At 40.7% G+C, this 15,814-nt stretch overlaps 2 protein-coding genes across 5 annotated transcripts; both read right to left on the reverse strand.

The window, feature by feature from the left end:
- Nucleotides 1–758: 758 nt before the first annotated feature.
- LOC103143172 (transmembrane protein 222) lies at nt 759–4,742 on the reverse strand. Its single transcript, XM_007559603.2, has 6 exons — nt 4,566–4,742; nt 4,260–4,344; nt 4,071–4,102; nt 3,889–3,985; nt 3,653–3,783; nt 759–1,093 (listed from the first exon to the last, which is right to left on the reverse strand). Exons 1-6 carry the CDS (start codon nt 4,682–4,684, stop codon nt 1,006–1,008), a joined length of 552 nt encoding a protein of 183 aa, XP_007559665.1. The 5' UTR covers nt 4,685–4,742; the 3' UTR covers nt 759–1,005.
- Nucleotides 4,743–6,070: 1,328 nt separating this feature from the next.
- On the reverse strand, nt 6,071–14,505 carry wdtc1 (WD and tetratricopeptide repeats 1). 4 transcript variants are annotated; one of them, XM_007559606.2, is made up of 17 exons: nt 14,352–14,505; nt 14,019–14,120; nt 13,768–13,892; nt 13,575–13,658; nt 12,788–12,834; nt 12,298–12,409; nt 11,963–12,150; nt 11,291–11,473; nt 11,121–11,215; nt 10,782–10,897; nt 10,625–10,700; nt 10,427–10,520; nt 10,179–10,349; nt 9,846–10,081; nt 9,431–9,596; nt 7,671–7,863; nt 6,071–7,400 (listed from the first exon to the last, which is right to left on the reverse strand). In XM_007559606.2, exons 3-17 carry the CDS (start codon nt 13,813–13,815, stop codon nt 7,203–7,205), a joined length of 2,007 nt encoding a protein of 668 aa, XP_007559668.1. In that variant the 5' UTR covers nt 13,816–13,892; nt 14,019–14,120; nt 14,352–14,505; the 3' UTR covers nt 6,071–7,202. The 4 variants fall into 4 exon arrangements, with proteins under 4 accessions (XP_007559668.1, XP_007559672.1, XP_007559669.1 ...); XM_007559610.2 differs by lacking the exon at nt 14,019–14,120 and having other exon boundaries at nt 13,768–13,874; XM_007559607.2 differs by having other exon boundaries at nt 13,768–13,874; nt 14,019–14,505.
- Nucleotides 14,506–15,814: the final 1,309 nt, after the last annotated feature.

Consider the following 15,814-nt stretch of genomic DNA (forward strand, 5'->3'; position numbering starts at 1 on the left):
TGATATTTACTTCACTTCTGTCTTTACATAGGAGTGTTTGTCTGCAGTCTTGGTTATAGATCAACATTTTCACCTCCATCCATTAGTAATAATTTGAAGCGACTTTTAGGGATAAACATTTCGTTGGGTGCTAAATAACTGCAGACAGAGCTAGATGCTGTCCTCAGAGTAATGTTTTATCAACTATATTAAAGTGATATATCAAACACAAGCTGATTATATGGATAAAGGCAAAGCTTGCACAACCACTGCACGGGTTGATAAGATAAAGTAGGCTGTTCTGGTGAGCTGTTTGGAGGAACATGCGGATGGATGTCTGTGCATATCCAAGAAACAATGTTGGACAGAACCGAAGTGGAAATTACATTTGTCTGAATGCTGCCAGAATGTTAGTGTTTCAAATTACAGTTTCTATAACTAGCTTTCATTCACTACAGTAGAGAAAATACACTCTCAGAAAGCTTTTAAATCCCTGTGTAGAATGCCTGTTTGGTAGGTCTCCAAGCTACTGCTCACAGGCAAGATTTCGCCTGACTTCCCAAAGTACAATGGATAAATTCCTATGTACTTCTTCACTGTATGATCTCAAATTCTTGCTGTTAATTTTGCTATCGCTGCTTTTGTACTAGGTGAACATTGCGCTACGCGCTGAAGCCAGAGTTTGGTGATTCAGATTTAAATTATCACTCTTCTGCAACCTTTGGCTGCGTTCTGAGCAGAACTGTGCCTTTCTCCCCCCCTTTATGTTGTTTTATATATTTCTTGATATTGCACATGTGATTTAATACAACTGTCGGGAACTGCAACACTGGATACAAATGATAAGGTAAAGCTGCAAAAACAATGATACAAATCCTTTAAAAACAACAAGTAAGCTTGTTAAATTAAACATAACGAGTCGTTCCATTTGATATTTTGCAAACGTCCCATCAAAACACACACCACTCATGTCAGTGACAGTGTACACAGCATCACTAAAGCCCTCTCCTGGTGCCGCTCGCTGCATTACTGTAGGTTCAGAGTCAAGATGAACGTGGCGAGGACCCCACAGAGCATGACGAAGGGGAGCCAGGTCTTCAGGACGGCTGCCCAGCTGAGGGGAAAGAGAGACCGTGTGTTAAAGACAACACCTGCAAACATCTCTTATAACAGATGCCCTTCTAGTCGATTCTAAAGGACACAACCATTTTAATCCCCAGAGGCTCCATGACCTGCGTCCCACCAAACCATCCAGCTGAGAGGTGACCTCCAGCGGTGGCGCGGAGGGGAGCGCCACCGTCAGTGATGAATTGCCCGAGACTCCTTTGCTGTGGGAGTGTGTAGGAAGCGGCAGCACAAACTGTGGCTGTATTGTTCTCTATGTGGGTCAGCGGAGAATAATGAGGGGGGGGGGGGTTCTCTGTGCCATATGTCTCTTAATGGAGCTGGACTCTGGCAGCAGGGCATTTTTCCAGACGGCGTATACGCGGCTAAAAACAAGACGCCTTATGTTTGATGTTTAAGTTTAGGGCTACACATATTCACACACATTTTTATTAATCCTTCTGTGTCACTTTTTATTTCTAATCTCTCTGCTTTCTCAACGCAGAAGGTGTTAGGATTTTATCTACAAGAAATAAAAGGAAAAGTGATTTTGAGTCAATAAAGAAAATTAATTCAACCTGCTTATTTTGAACTAATACGATTTGGCAAGATAACGTCCTCTTTTTTATTTCCATACTTTAGTTATAGTCATCAAGTGAGAGATCATAAAATTTCTCAAAGTTGTTTATGGCATAATCACCCCACACTCCTTCAACTCAATCATTAAAAAGCAAACAGGAAGTAAAGTTTTTACTTGTAGGTACGAATGCAAAAAACTAATTCTGCAAGTCTTAAAGGTAAGGAATAAATGCAGATTGTTGGTAAAAAAGGAGGGTTAAAGGGTTAACGGGCTGGAAGGCCAACTGAATAAATATGAGTCTTTTATTTCCATCAAACAATATATAAAAAAAGCACATCAAATGAAGTCCCTCTCTGATGGTGGAGCAACAGCTGTGACTGCTGCCGCCTTTTATATTTTTAGGCAGGAGAACAAACAAGCGGCGCCTCTCTGAAGGATCTGAAGGATGAGAAACGGTTCCTTTAAAAGAATGTGTTCAGTCAAAGTAAGAACTTTGAAAGCAAATTGGACATTTCAGTGTCTAAATGCAGGAAGCACGTACAGACAAACCCTTCAAAACATACAGCTACAACTGCAGAGAAAGTTTGTTCAGCAACGTATGAGCTCAAAGACAATGGATATAAAGCCTGATGCGCTGTTCAGAATCTTTTTTTTTTTTTTTAAAGTTTGAACTCTATCATTTTGCCTCGACTTAATACAACACTGTTAGTTGTTTTCTGATGTATCACACTGGGTCCAAGTCAAATAAGTTGAAGCTTGTGCTGCAACATGAGAAACAAGTAAAAACATTAGCAGCTATGCTTTTGGAAGACGCCGTAACTTACAATCGAACATGTCCTGGAGACATTGGAGAAAATAAGTCCGATTTTATGAAAACTCGCTAAACAATCTGTGCTGAAAGTTTGCAAACACGGAGACATTCGGCTCTAACTTACATCATCATGAAAGCTTTTGAAAAGCTTGTCGATAAGTTTTTCAAATGTCTAATTGACGTATAAATTAGACATTTTACAATTTCCAGCAGGTGTGATAGAAGGGTTTAAAATCTAATCTTAACGCTTCTTAAGTTCATTTTTAAACGCACCTTGGTTTTCATGCACAGCTGCTGTTTTTATATTTTTCTCCTGCTTTTAATTGAATCCAGTCTTACAGTTTGCCTCCTAAATTACTGACTAATTTTAACCTGTGCCCAACTTGTTCTTGGCAGGGTTTTAGATGTTCTTGGTGACAGATCCAAGAACGTCTGGGTGAATGAGTCTAAGTCAGACGAGGGGTTTTCCTCCGCCGTCTCTCCTCTGGGCTGCGTTCTCTGTCCCATATTGTATATCCTGTTGCAACGACTGCAGGAGTCATTATACAGGACAACACATTTTTACTGTCAGTCTGCTAAAGGGAGAAGATCACCCACCTGGTCAGGTGAACATCAGAATAAAAATTCTTAATCAAACTAAATGATAACATCTGCCTGTAGCATGCAAGGTATTTAATTTTATGTACTAATTGTTGACACTGTGACTGTATGAAAGTGTTTTCCTTTACGGTTGAAGAGAGAAAGAAAACCTTCCGCCTTAGTGGATAATAAAGTTTTATTTTATCTTATCATCTGATCTAACAGAAACATTTTCAAAAACAGCCACACAGAAGACAGAAGACATTCTTCCCTCTCCTTGTCGATCACTTCATGGTGAATTTGAGCTGCTACCACCTGGAAAGCGATCCAGACCGCCTGGATCAAGAAGCAAAAGATTGCTTCTTCATTTTAATATGATTGTTTTTAATATATATTTTTTTAAAGTTATTAATAACTTTAATAGTTTTCTTTAATGTTTTTGAAAATGTCAGCATGATTGTGTCTGCATGTATTATTATTATTTTTTTCTTTCCACTTGGTTGAAAGGGAAAAGTTTCCTGCAGGGACAAAAACAAAGTGATACTGATACATGTTTACAGTTCTAGGACCGGAGGCTGAAGTGAGTGTGAACAGTTTACCTCACATGCTTCCCATGAATGAAGGACAGCACACACAGGTTCACCATGTTCCAGGATGAGCTGTTGTCATACCGCATCAGGTTTAAAGCCATCGCAACGTGGGAATGACAGTTATCCATGCACAGGTTGTGCTTCAATGCGACAAGGGGGAGGAAAGAACAACAACAAAAGAAGACGTGACTAATTCTGCAGCAGCATGAATTAAGATGAATAAAATACATTGTATGCAGTTGTACCGGCCTGCATTTGTATTCCTCAGATGCATCGTGCACTGCTTGGTCCCACGTTGCTGCACCGTTACCACAGACTTTATCCACATCGAGCCTCCAGTACCTACAACAGAAGTCATTGGTGTGTTGATTTGAATAACAGCGTTTTGAAACATTAAAAAATACCAGAATTTAGTTATCAAACCTACTTTGTGGGTCGACCAAACCCCATGTTATCCTCCTGAAAGAGAAATTAAATATTTTATATGGACTAACAGCCAAAACTTTCAATTAAGCTACAGAAATGCAAGAAAATTTGACAATCTACATGCTAGTTGTCATTACAGCTGATGTTTTGACACGTGAATCCAAAGAATCAGAAGAGAAGAGTGACTGACCGAGACAAAGTAAGATCCCGCAAAGTCTCGTATGACCCCTGAAGAGGTGCAGATGCCCATGTGACCGATGAAGGGGAGCACCCATCTGCAGGATGGATTGAAAGAATGAGTCAGTTCAGGTTCAACAGAACACGATCTGTGCTGTGCATCTAATGCATCTGTGCAAATGAACGCAAAACAACACGGCCAGGACTAATCTGCTTTGACCGGATGTTGAGGGGGAAAATAGCAGTCAGCTGACAAGAGTTGTCAGCTGCAGCGTTCACCTCTCTAGAAAAGCAGGATTGGGATTTATTAGCTTCTTACGATAAAATCGGAATAGGCGTCCAGACAATGCAGTACGGGTAGCGGCAGCTTTTCCTGCCGCTTTTTAGGAAATCACCCTGGAAGTTCACCATGATGTCGGCGTCGTCCACCTCCGCCATCACAACCTGAGATCCCAGAGGGAGACCCAGACGACGCTGACGCAAACGCAGCGTGGAAACGGAAGGGTATGGCAGGCTGTTGTGGCATATAATCTGACGGGACGCGTGCGTCTTGTTTGAACTTCATTTAAAATCGTGTAAAAATTCATAAAAACTTCAGTTGACCGTCTCGGTACTCAGTGACCGATATGCAGTGCCATGCAAAAGTATTCAAACTTCTTCAACTCGTCTTCATTTATGTTACAAGCTCAGACCTCAATGTGTTTTATTACAAACTTAAATTTGTGCTTATTTGTGAAATGGGAAGGAAAAATAAGATTTTTTTCGCCCCGCACAAATAAAAATCTGAAAAGTGGGCCCTGTTTAATTTGATACCCATAAAATGGTAGATTCATGGGCATCCAGCTTCATGAATCTACACGTTCAGAACTTTGAAAGTGCTTTATAGTACATATCAAAATCAAGTGTAATCATCAATTGTGTTAATGTCTAAATTATACTTTTAAGTATGAGTTCCCATTATTATTATTATTATTTTGAAGTAACATTGTCTAAAATTTCTAAATTCCTATCCCTGGCCGTAGCTCCATTATGATGCTGTTTGCTATTATTCGCTAACAAATCTTTAAAGGTTTCACAAGTTTTATTTTTGGGCAATCGGAGTACAGGGTCTTGTATGCTTTGTGTTAGAGCATCACAGAACGTCTCAGTAAAATACCATCAGTTTTATGGTTGGACTGTGACGAGTTCAAAAGGTATTACTACCAGGTATTATTACCATTCTGTATGTGTATAGTTTAGTGTAAATGCTTTAATCTGTGTGATTAATAATAGGAATAGTGACAGAACAATATCAGTCAGTGTGTGGTTAATTGAGCATGCACATTGAGACCTAAATCAATTCTACTTTACTAGAGACATACTGCACACTGCCAGAAGACTGTAGGCCCCTGAAGCATTCTCTATTTCAACATAAAATATAGCACCACAAAATAACTCAAATTAGCAACTAGAGAAGGTTTTGCAACTCAAATAATTTTATCCAAATGTTCCTTTTAGAGGCACTATTCTTTGGAGCTGGCTACTCTCATTTCTGCTGTTTTTAGGACATTTTGTTGCGCGATAGTCAGCAGAAATGAGGAGAAAAGCACACGGTGACGAATGAGCATACAGCAGCTTGAGACAGTGGGCTACATCTTCCTAACCTAGATAGTATTCTGTCTGCACTGATGTTTTAACTTGTGCAAATGTTAAATGTTTGTGGGAATAATGGAACAAAAATGTAAAAGACAAAGAAGTTAATAGTCTTATTTTAATTTAAATTAATCAAAGCTCACAGGATTCCCTGGAAGAAAGGAAAAAAAAACAACAACTGAGAAGCGCAAATGAAAGTAAAACACATGGAAGCCATGTTATTTTAATTGAGGGTCAAAGGAAATTCAGTGAGCTGTACTCCTGATGAGGTGCAGCTGTGCATTTTTTATTTTTTTAAATTAACGTCACCGCTTCGTCGTGAGAAGCCTCATGCAAGCTGAAAAACCGGCAACAGTGGACAAACGGGGAAGCCATGCAGCCAGGAACTCCATGGTCACGACTATTTGAGCCAAGTTATAACACAAATCTCCTGCTTATTCCTAAAAAAGTTTGAGATTTCATCTTATATGCAAATAGAGTGAAATCGAAAAAAAAAACGTTACAAAGTTATTTGTGTTACAAATACTCCCTTGTCAACAATCTACTCATTTTATATGCATTTTTATAAGCTCTAAACTAAAATGAACCAAATTAGGTCAGAATAAAACGGAACCTAAATATTAATCCTTGGCTGTTTAAAACACAGATGGTAAACTTTGGCAGAAGAAACTCTTGTTTTTCCTGACAGTTCAAACTATAAATACATTTTATCTCAGCAACAATCTTCACAACATGAGGAGCTACTCTTCGTTCCATGACTTCCTGTAATGCAAACTCCATCCGAGTCCAACGTAGCATCAGCGACGTGTGTGTGTGTGTGTGTGTGTGCGTGTGCGTGCGGCTCTTCCGTCTGGAGCGGGACGCTGGGACGCTTCGCTCCATCCGTGGAGAAGACAGTAGATCTGTTCTGTGACCTGAAAATAGGTCAAAGGAACCCACGCCGCTTCCGCCTTGTGTTGCGAGACTCTCCGACAAAAACCTGAGAAGGTATAAGTGCTGCACACCTCCTTCCTTGTGAGAAACTGGGGAGTGACGTGGAAGGTGCTCTCCTCAAAAGCCGCCCCCGCCCACCGTCACAGCGGAGTGGGCGCTGTTGGTACTTAGAAAGCATGAGAAGGGAGCTGCTGCCTTTTTGTCAATTCCTCTCCCAAAAAGTGCCACCGGTCCTGGCGTGGGACGAAGGGAAGGCGGTGCATAGTGCAGGTAGGTGACACGGCAGACGGCTGATGTTCTGTCAGCGGAAGCAGGGTTCAGGTGTTAAAAGCGGAGTCTGGGAGAGTCGTCTGCTTCCTGAAGCCGTTCTACAGAACGCACGGCGGTCTGTTTAGCTCGTCCTGCACTGCACCGGCCCCTCCGAGCTGTCCTCGTCGTCTGAACCGTCGGGGCCGACGCCACGCAGGCCTGTGATGCGATAACCCATGTTCAGAAGCATTACCTCTAACGGATCGGCATTCATTCGCCGCTGATTCGCCTGAGCAGCTCCCTCCATGTCCTCCACCACGCGCCCGTTGTCACGGTCGGTCTGCCGGAAAAGAAAACAGCCCTGTCATGATAAAACATGAGCTGGACGACAATATTGTTGCTTTGTGGCCATTTTCAAGTGACGAATTTACTATGGCATAATAAAATAATGTAAATTTGCCCTCTTAAAAACCAATAAACTTTATCTGTGTAAAGAACACTGGAATCTGAAAGATAAATAAATCTCATTCTTAATCAAACCCATCCAATTGTACACATTTCTAGCTCGCTGATCAACAGTGTTCAAAAGATAAATAAATAGTTTGTTTACCTCTGGTCTGGGGTTCCATAATCGTACCACAGGGTCAATACCACTAGTAGCCAGGAAGCAGTAGCTTGGGTGCGGCTGCAGGCAGTTGACTATTGACTCATCTCCCTGAAGGATCCTCACCAGGTTAGTCGTTTCTTTTTCCCAGATGAAAAATGAGCCATCATCCGAGCCGCTCACGATGTACTGGCCCTTGCTGGAGAGGAAATAAAACCGCTTAGACTCGTTTGTTGAGTCTAACCTTCTTGGGAAGGTTGCTAATCTTAAAGTTTTCCGAGAAAAATTTTAAGATTTCACTTGGAAACCAGTGCAGCCCTTTTTCCAATTGAACGACTTTGGCAGAATGCAGATTTTTTCCCAGTAATTTTATGAAAGGTAACAGAGCAGGATATTCTGGTATGTGAGGTTCAGAATGAAGTGACACAATCCGTTTGGTTACTCGGCTCAACAACAAAACGCGACGACAAACCGGACGAGGTTAATCAATGCTGAGTCATAATGTGGCATGACACATTAGGACGTGCAGCCGCTTGTAGGTTCACCGACTAAACGTTTAAATGTCTGAAAGCTCAGGACTAATTAACCAGCTGCTCTAAAGTCATAGTACTTTTGAAATATTCAGTTAATTGTTATGGCATTCAGTCTGTTCACACCTTCTCTATCTGCTGGCTGTGTTACAAATACACAACAGTGTCTGATTGTTGTCAAGACATCTGAGAAAGGTTACATAAAGGAGAACATAACAGACATACAGCATCTTGCACAAGTATCCAAACTTTCTTAAACTTACAACCTTAAAAACTATCAAGTATTTAAGAGACGGGTCAACAGAAAGCAAGAGAAATGTTAAGTAGTTTTACATGTTTTTGTGCCAATAACAATCTGAAAAGCTCTATAGATTTACATTCAGTCCCATTTAGTCAGATGCTCTAAACCGTGCAAACTTCTGCGTTCAGAGGTCAGAGCAGTCCTTCCATAAAAGGACTGTTCAGCATCTGTTCGGATGTCTTTCTTCTGCAGCAACAGAAATGGGAAGATGGACAGAGCTAAAACAGGGCAATAAAGGAAGAAAATGTCTCAAGCACGCCACTTGAGACCGAGATCCAGCAAAAATAATGACCCTAAACACACAGTACAGAGCCTGAAACACAACCAGAACACCAATCAATCAGCCGCTGATCTGAACCATTTCACATCAGCAGTCTCCGCTGATGTGAAATCAGCGGAGACTGATTTCACATCAGTCATCCAGCGAACCGGCTACTTGTTCCAAAATCTCTGGGAGCGGTTACAGAAATGCACCAGAAGAGCGACCAACATGGCGGTGGTAGCAGCAACCACGATAGCGAGGTTTGTGCAACGGCCCAGCTACACAAACAGATTAATGGATCCTGGTTTTTCAAAATAACAGATGTTTCATGGCGTGACCATCATCAATAATAAATTTAAAAATTAATTACTGATCCACTGTCTGCAGTACCAGATGAGACGCAGACCGGCACCCGTCAAACCGTTTTAGAAGACAAAATGAAAATGACTTGGACTGAATCAAAACTTAAATCAGCTAAACTTACTCCCATTAGTTTAGCTGGACAGACATTTTATAAATATTTTATATTTTGTTGCATTGGTGACACTTATCTTGTTGCATGATTAAAAAATGGGCAGAGATACAAACAGTGTGATCAGAGCTGACAGTAAACACACAGCTGTAGACTGCCCCCTAGTGAGAGAACAGCTGAATGACAGTGTGGTGCACCGACCTCCCGAAGAAGTTGGCCTCTTTGATGTCGGTGGTGGTGTTGCAGTGACCACAGTATCTGTGCTTGTAGTCAAAACTGCGCTCCCTCAACACCACCTCGTCCTCAGGGATGGACTCTTTCCGGCTGAACGACTGGAAACGAATGGAGCTGTTGCCCTTTTTATCTTCTGCAGGTGAAGACAAAAGCATTACACATTTTAACTACTTTGAGATATTTCCTAATAAATAATTAGAATGCTAAAGCTACGTATGCCACTGCTAGTTTCCCTATTTTTCTCTTTTTTTTTTTAGGTTACTATAAATGTAAAGCTTTGTAAAGATTATTGCTACAGCAGCTTAAATGTCAGAAACCAAAAAAAAAAGGAGAATATCTACAGGTTACAAATCAGCCAACGAGAGGTGTCCCATCTTCCCACCTGAATCCGACTTGGAGTAAAGAGCAGCCTTGATGTCTTTATCCAAGGCGTCACAGGCACTGCTATGCGCTTGCTCAGGAAACTTTCCTTTGAAATCGTCCAAACACTCCAGAGCCTCGGCCACATACTTCAGCTCAAACAGACACCGTGCCAGCCTGAAATGTGCTTTCAGATGTCCTGGGTTCAGGGCGAGAGCCTTCACGCAATCCCTGAGGGCGTCATAATGGTCTCCATCCCTGTAAGTCACATACAAAAATAGAAATGTTACATTGCTACTTTAAAATCATACAGATAATAGTATTTTTTTTTTTGTAATAATGATGTAACACAAACCATTTGCGCTTCATATAGGCTGCAGCCCGGTTCCCGTACAGCATGGCGTTGCCCCTGGCCTCGTGAATGCCTAAGCTATACAGCTGGATGGCCTGCGTCCATTGCTGGCGGGCGAATGCGTTATTGGCCTGTTGCTTTATTTTCTCCAAGTGAGGGGAAAGCTCCGTAAAACTAGAAGAATGAAGCAAAAAAGCAAGAGCTTCTGTAAAGCTAACCCATGTATTAAAGCAGATAGAGCTGAATCCTACCTGGACTGTGTTTTGCTTTCTGTAAAGCGAATGTGGCCGGGCGGTAAGTGGATGCCATTAGAGACGCCGTTTGTCGTCTTTCCATTCTGGACATCTAATTGAAGGCAACAGCAGCAGAAATTACAAAGACTCGTTCTAGATAGAGCAACTCCTTTTTAAGCGACAAACTGAGGCATTACTCTGCATGTAAAGCGCTACCTGTTGTTGACTGGCACATTTTTGGAAGCACAAACGTATACGGCCTCTGCTTAAACGTCAAGTCAAAAAGATAGACCTGGAGGAAGGGCACAAATTAATCAGTGAGGGAATAACGGAAAACAAGATGTGATTGGGTGTTTGTTGTGGGAGACGTCACCTGTTCCCCACCCATGTTAACGAGCAGCTCTGTGCCGTCGGGGCTGAAGGTAACATAGGTGGCCACCAGGACTCTCAGGCGGTTGTTGTAATCTCTGAGTTTCACTGGCAGGTGGCCTGGAGAACACAGGAGAATGTCGTCGTTCCAACAATGCAACAATGTTCCACTACAGGCAGTGTGTTCAACTCAAAAATAATTGTTTAAAATATTTCATTCTACATGCTTCGGTTTTTGAATTTCATTATTTATATTAAATACTTTCTAAATGATTTTCTAATTCATTGAGATGCGTCTATATGTCAAATATTTCGATATGAGACGATTTGGCCTTGCACTCACCTGCTACATAGTACTGCCCGGCTCCATCAGGGATGGGCTTCTGCCTGTCACAGAAAGTGTGAACAGCCGCTGATGTGTTCTGGCTCAAAGATTTCCTGAGTGAGGAGCAAAACTTACTTTTATTTCAGTTCACAAGCCTCAAATCTGGGAGAACATTGGCAGCAACTTACCTGTAGTTGTGAATCATCCTGATGTCATAGAGACGAACAAAAGGCCCGTTGGCTCCCACTGCCAGGTAGTTGTTGTCCCGAGGATTGACTGCGAGACACTTGGCTTCAGCCAGCTGACCGCAGAACTCCGTCAGGTCGATCAGAACCTCAGAGTGTTTACTGTTCTCCCGCAGATCATACTGCCTGGGGGGTAAAAGAAAAACAAATCTTTTTCAAACATCGTCAACTCTGACTTTGGACCGGATGTGTTTACATCACACAGGCATTGTGAGGGAAATGATCAATGCCTAGAAAACTTGTCTCTGAGCTCACTGTAACACTGAGGATCCACTTCTGCTTCACATGTGTTGATTACTAAAAAACAAAAGGTTCTTTCACATGTTCCTGTCCAGGTTCTGTACTTTTTCCAAACTCAAATCTGAACTGAGTTCTCAGTTTTGAGCACAAATTCAAATGCTTACTAGAAATTCCTGCACATGTATTTAACAATTTAAGATTTTAGAAAGAAAAACTGCAAAAATGATAGATGGAGAAATGGGTAAATGGATAAACGGAGACAAATTAATGAAACAACAGATGCATGCATGGACTGAAGGACATATGGATGATTAACTAGAACCTAAAACTAAATTTCTGACTAAAAATAACTAAAACCAGTAACTGGGCTCTCACCTGATGATGCCGTCCTCTGCAGCACTCCAGAAGGTGTTGGGCCACATTGGTGCTGTGGCAATGCGCTTCACTCTGTTGGTGTGATCAGAGAACATGTGGATGGTTTCCTTCACGGTCAGGTCATGGACATGGACCTTTGTGTCAGCTGCACCTGTTACCAAGATCCTGTCCCCAGAGTGAGGCAGGAACTGTAAACAGAGGGACACGCAGGCTAAAGGTCAGGACATGATTAAGTATTTTACTAAGACAACAATCCAAGTCAAAGTTTACATCTGCGGCCCCATTGTCTCGATAGTTTACCCTAAAACTTTCCCGTTATCCCACCGTATCACTACCTTGACAGAAAATATATTTGCAGCATGACCCGTGTGCATAGTTGTAAGCTTCTTGTGTCTGAATGGGTCCCAGATGATGGCATGTTGATCGTCTGAGCCCGAAGCCAGCAGGCTGAGTACAAAAGAACAACAAACACAAGTTAAGCTGCATTCATTGAAAAATTCATGATTGAAAAAACTTCAAACAAAAGAAATTGCATGAATACTGTTGCCTTTCTGCCTTGCCGGCCTGAAGTTGCTTGACTGACACAACAGTGAAGTCTTATTGGCTTCACAGTTTTAGCGCTGAACAAGCATCACTGGGCTTCGTACAGAGATGAATTTTAAAAACAAGCAAATACAGGCCTAATATACATCGGTCAGTGGATAAAGTAAAATCTCTCCAAACGTAGCTAAGAGACTAAAACGGTCACCTACATGCAGGAAGGGGACCGTGGGAAATAGAAAACACACCAAGATACTGACACATTTTCAAGTCTTGAAGACTTACTCTCCTTTTTCGTTCCATTCCAAGCAGTTCACACAGCCAGTATGGCCCTGTAGAGGAAGGTGGCATTGATTGTGAAAAGATACATTAGGTTGTGAACAATATGCTGTAAATGTAACATCATCGGTGCATAACGTCAAAGACTGTTGAGAATGGAGTATTTCCTGACTGCTATTTTCTCCACAGACTGCACAACATCAGGAAAAAAAATGAAGTGGTGATGAATCCATGTTTCCATGCTCATCTCTAGAATCTAAAAACTCAGGATGTGAGTGACGCCAACACACAGCCGGCGTAGTACTTTCGATATGCAAGTCTGAAAACCAGTGTGACCTAACATATGTTTGCATGCCTTTCAAGACTAAAAGAAATTGTTCACAAACAGAAGTTGTGCAGTACAATGTATGTCACTGGTTGAATGAGAAACAAACTCAGTAAACTGAGCTGTAAATTTCATGGCTTTCTTTTATACGTAGCAGTGGCATCCCTGACTTCAAGTAACTCAGTCTTAATACTGATTGCAAATGGTATGCATTATTGGATAATGACACAGATGTTAACACCTAGGATTCAAACTGTAAAGGTAAGCTGGATGCACTGTAATCACAATTGAAAGGTAGATTTATTACAATCAATATCATCACTGAAATGTTTAACAATAATACCACCAACTTTTGATTTTTATTTATTTTTTTTAACATTATGCAGCTGTAATTTTCAACCATGCTTCCCTTCTCGGATTCAGCTAAAAAAACAAAACAAACTGTAGAAAGTGCTTGATGTTAAAGACCTGGAGCTCAGTTTCCAGTCCAAGTCTCTTAATGAAGGGGTCAGTCACATGAAAAGACCTTTGGAAGCTCGGCGCTCTCCTGTCCTAAAAACATAAAGCAACATCTCATTAATATACAAAAAACAACAATAAAGTTTATTTCAGATGAATTATATAAAGAAACCCTTAAGAGTTTCGGGTTTGGTGTGCTTACCCTGATCTGCCTGTGCAGGATCTCCCTGGTGATGTTGACAGCAGCCATGGCCTCACCACGAAGCAGAAATCAACTTTCTGGGGTCAGAGCTCAGACAGCATCTACGTCTGTTTGTTGTGATCAAACTGTAATTTGACATTTGTAGCATCGCGACAGAAAAAGTTGTCCACGATAAACATCATGAATACGAAATGCGTCTCTCGACAAACACACAGGCACAGCAGATACGGATAAGGTTAGACTTTGCTCACCACAGTGTTGAAGAGAGGAGCGTTTAGCTCCTATCACGAACTCCAGTAAGCCGAAGACACTAGCTGAGCAGCTATTGTTAGCACTGCAGCAACGACAACCCTCTGTTTGCCACAACAAAAGCACTTATCTAAAGGTTATAGCACTGTTAGCTTCACAGACTCCTTTTGAGTCCCGATTAAATCGGGCCTCTAAGAGCCATGTCGTTAATATATCAGCTGGTGTTAGCGCATTGCCGCTACCTTGCTAGCTAAACAAAACGTCTACTTCATGTAGACCTTCGTAAATATCCGCGAAGATTTCATGACTAAGTACAAGAACCAAATAAATCTCACCGGTTTGCTTGTCATAAAAATACTTCTGTCAAAAACTGTCCATTTAACAAACACCACTAACAGACACTGTGAGTTTGTTGACAGGATTCAGGCAAATACCTTGAACACAAAGTTGAACACAAACCTCCTCCCACTGGACATAATCAACCTAGTTCCGCCGGACCAAACACATCCGGGCCGAGAGATTTTCAGAATAAAAGCATCCCACAGGCGAGGGAGCCACAAAGTAAAAACGAATATAAATAGACATTTTTCAGTGGGGAAATTTGTAAAATTTCAGCAGAAAACCAGGACCCTCCAAAATACACACATTAGTTACAAATATCACAAATAAAAAAAGCAAACAATTTAAAATCTCTTTCATCATAAAAAGTCAAAAGGCTGACATAAGATAATCAAATAAAACGAGCATTCCTTTGTGTTAAAATTATAATACATGTTATTATTATTATTATTATTATTATTATTATTATTATTATTTCTGTCTCTCTTTTTATTTAAACTTGACCGAATACATCAAAATTAAAGATTCACCCCTGTAATCCAGCAGCACACATAAAACTGACAGTCTCAATAATCGATATACAGCAAAAAATATGGCACTCATTTTTATGGTAAGATAAAGAAAAAACTACAATCAAATCTTTATTTTCCCTTTAAAGTTTTCTATGTGGAAGTAAATTAATAACAAACTTCACTTACAATCTAAGATCAAAGTGATAGGGAATTACAGATGTGCTGTCGATGTCATAATCTCCAACAAGGCAGCATCAGCATTTGTCATAGCATCACTTCTCTTTTTTTTTTCTTTTTTTTTTTGCAATATCAAACTGTTACACCATAAGAAACTATTAATTCATCTTTACAAAGTAAAAGCAGAGTTGTATGAAGTAAAGTCAATAAGGTGAGTGGGCGATTAAAAAGCAGAATATTATGAGTATGCTTGCCAATGGTTGGTCAGTGCAACCTAATCAACACAGGTAGGCTTTATCTGGATTTTGGTCAAACTGAAGGGACATTAAGTAGGTAGACCTGAAGTCACAAAGGGATTCTAGGATGGAACCCACTTGAGTTGAAACAAAGAAAGGTTTGACTATTTGTGAATGTCAGTTAGCCCCCAAACCCAAATTTTTAATTTGTACCAATACATATTTTGTGCCTATACACATTGTTGTATATTCTTTTTTTTGTACCTATGCACTTAAACCACAGAATATAATTTTGATGTTGTTAAGACTTTCATTGAATCATGGAGAAATGTGGTTCGAAAAAATACTGAAATGTGATCATTTATTTTGATTTTATGTTATTCCTTTTGTTCTATGCTTAACTCCCACTTATTTTGTTTGAATCTCCTTTAGGGCCAGTTGTCTCTTGCAAAAACATGAAAGTTGAGGAGCCCTGAAAAACCCAAAACAACTCTTAAGGGCTCCTAATTTTCAGGTTATATAAACATATAGTCT

The sequence above is a fragment of the Poecilia formosa genome, unplaced genomic scaffold (assembly GCF_000485575.1).
Source record: "Poecilia formosa unplaced genomic scaffold, Poecilia_formosa-5.1.2 Scaffold105, whole genome shotgun sequence".
NCBI classification, from domain to species: domain Eukaryota; kingdom Metazoa; phylum Chordata; class Actinopteri; order Cyprinodontiformes; family Poeciliidae; genus Poecilia; species Poecilia formosa.